Source organism: Arachis stenosperma, chromosome 5, assembly GCF_014773155.1.
Source record: "Arachis stenosperma cultivar V10309 chromosome 5, arast.V10309.gnm1.PFL2, whole genome shotgun sequence".
Lineage (NCBI taxonomy): Eukaryota > Viridiplantae > Streptophyta > Magnoliopsida > Fabales > Fabaceae > Arachis > Arachis stenosperma.
The window spans coordinates 15,524,480-15,527,212 of NC_080381.1; the positions used below are offsets into that span (position 1 = coordinate 15,524,480).

Sequence of the window (2,733 nt, forward strand, 5' to 3'; positions counted from 1 at the left end):
AGAAAAAAAAAAGAGATTTTGGAGCAAAACAGAAGAGTAGTTATTATAAGAGGTGGTGATGGGAAAAAACACAGTTGAATATTCCATTCTGGATATCAAACAACGTCGTTTCAATTTTTGGAGGCAAAAAAAACAAAAATACATCGTTTTAGAGTACGTTAATGTCAACTAACATTTCACGTCAGCAAATATTAGCCACATCATCAACTGCACTTATTTTTTAGAGACTAATTTGACTAATTAACTAAAATGAAGATTGAATGATCTTTCGTGAAGATTTTGACTATTAGCTCGTCTTACAAATTTTATCTTTGTTGGAAGATTCTTTCTCAATATTGATTTTTTGCTAGCCAAAATCTAAAAAAGTGCTGAGGCCTAACAGTGCTGTAATTTAATTACTCATTCATCAATTAATTTGCTTTGGATAAATGGCATTAACATCGGGACGAGTGATAAAATGTGAATGCCATTTAGAGTTAGTATCAAGTTACTATCACCACAAAAGAAACTAGTTCAAATGCAGAGAAAAACAAGTCAAATTGGAAGCTGCCATGTTCGATTAATTAATCATTTGTGGATAAACAGATATATCAATCAATCAAGGCAAAAAAGATTCAACTTGATTTCTCAGTAGTAGTGAACCAAAAACTGTACAGTGGCTAAGACATTATAAATCCAAAAGATTACGGTAATAGTAATTATTTGCTGATACAAATGGATACATCACCAAGAAGAAGAAGAAGAAGAAGCAGGGTTCTTCGTAGAGGGAGAGTAAAAATCAAGATACCATTTCACAAAGTTGCTGAGACCTGTCTCCAAATCTGTGGTGGGCATGTAACCAAGCTCCCTATGCGCTCTGCTAATATTGGCATGCGTGAACTGAACGTCCCCATTCCTCGGCATAACCATCACCTTCTTCTTCGCCTTCACCTTCAGAAGCTTCTCCAATATCCTCACAAGCTCGCTCACCGCCACCGGCGAAGTGTTCCCCAGGTTATATATCCTGAACTGCGCAGGCCCCTTCTTCTTCCCCCCGCTGCCAGTGCTCCTCTTCGCCGTGTCCAAAGCCCCTAAACACCCCTTCACGATGTCATCGATGTATGTAAAATCCCTCGCAACTGTTCCACCATCTGCCGCCTCAAACACAGTGATCTGCTTCCCCTTCAGAATATCCTTCGTGAAGAAGAAATACGCCATGTCAGGCCTACCCCAAGGACCATAAACAGTGAAGAAACGCAACCCAGTGATGGAAAGCCCATAGATGTGGTTATAGCTATGCGCAATGGCTTCACCTGCTTTCTTCGTAGCGGCGTAAAGACTCGCTGGTTGATCAGTTCTGTCCTTCTCCGAAAACGGTACCTTAGAATTGAGTCCGTACACGGAACTCGATGAGGCCCACACGATCGCTGGTTGCGGGTTCGCATCTTTCGAAGCTTCTAGAAGGTTCACAAACCCCGCGACGTTGCTGTGGACGTAGGAATGCGGGTTCTGCATGGCGTAGCGGACGCCCGCCTGGGCGGCCAGGTGCATGACGTGGGTGAAGTGGACGACGTCGAAGAGTTTGCGAATGAGCGCAGCGTCGTTGATGTCGCCCTCCACCACGAAGACGTCGGCGCGTGAGAGCACCTTCTGGCGGGAGCGTTTCAGGTTCTGATCGTAGTAGCGGTTGAAGTTGTCGAGGCCGAGGACTCCGTCGCCGCGCCGCTTGAGGGAAAGAGACACGTGGCAGCCGATGAAGCCGGCAGCGCCGGTGACGAGGACGGTGAATCCGGAGTCGGAGTTCCTGCAGGCTGACTTGGTGACGCGCTTCTCCCAGTGGTGGCCTCCCCATGATTCACGGCGGTTGGCGGCGGGGGAAGGAGATGGAGGGGAGAGGATGAAGAAGAAGAGGATGAAGGCGAGGAAGATGGAGGACCAAAGGGTGAGTTTTGATAGCCTGAGACGGTGGATCATGTAGTGGTTGTAGGGTTGGTACTTTTCTGGTTTCAACTTGCCCGGTGTTGATGGCAGCATGTTATTGTCGACGTTGTTGTGTGACGCCGCCACCGTCTTCAGCAGCGACATTTTTGGGGTTTCTTGGAAGGATTAGGAGAAGATGGTTTTGATTTGATTCTCTTGTTCTCAGAAATGGGATCGGATAGATTCCAAAGACATAGTTTAGGTTGCAAGGGAGATGAATCAGATGGGAACTGGCATTCCCGTAATTTAATTTCAGTGTTTTGACTTTTTACTCTTCTTGACTGACTCAGTCGTTCTTCCTAACTCTTTTCACTCTACTCTTCTTGCGCCACGCTATCTGCTACATGGACTGATTCCATTTCATATTTCATATTTGCTTCATAGAACGACACTTCAACAGACACCGTACATTATAGCCAATAAACATTAAACAATATATACTGAATTTAAGTATGAAAATGGGAATTTATTTTGTATTTAGCATGATGCATATCATCTTGCAAACCAATAACGTACCAAAAGGGCAACTAATCTTTTATTATTATCATCATTTTCACGATGGACTTTAACATAAGCAATAAGGTCAAAAAAAAAAAAAAGAAAAAAAAGAAAGCAATATGGTCAAGTTTGCTACCAAGACGCAAACCATCAACGGCATAACACAGATTTTCATGAACTTAATCCATTTAGTTTTAAGGAATACAGATAAAGGGAGATATCTAAAAAGATGGTCAGAGTACTCAAATATTTACTGCTTTACTTTTATTGTCATCT

At 43.2% G+C, this 2,733-nt stretch overlaps 1 protein-coding gene across 1 annotated transcript; it reads right to left on the reverse strand.

Moving 5' to 3' along the window:
• Nucleotides 1-428: 428 nt before the first annotated feature.
• On the reverse strand, nt 429-2,344 carry LOC130982312 (UDP-glucuronate 4-epimerase 5-like). The gene has a single exon (XM_057906276.1). It carries the CDS (start codon nt 2,062-2,064, stop codon nt 724-726), a length of 1,341 nt encoding a protein of 446 aa, XP_057762259.1. The 5' UTR covers nt 2,065-2,344; the 3' UTR covers nt 429-723.
• Between the last annotated feature and the right edge of the window lie 389 nt (nt 2,345-2,733).

What these genes read in the sequence shown, in the direction of transcription:
- LOC130982312 (XM_057906276.1), bottom strand. Translation starts at nt 2,064, where the DNA reads ATGTCGCTGCTGAAGACGGTGGCGGCGTCACACAACAACGTCGACAAT.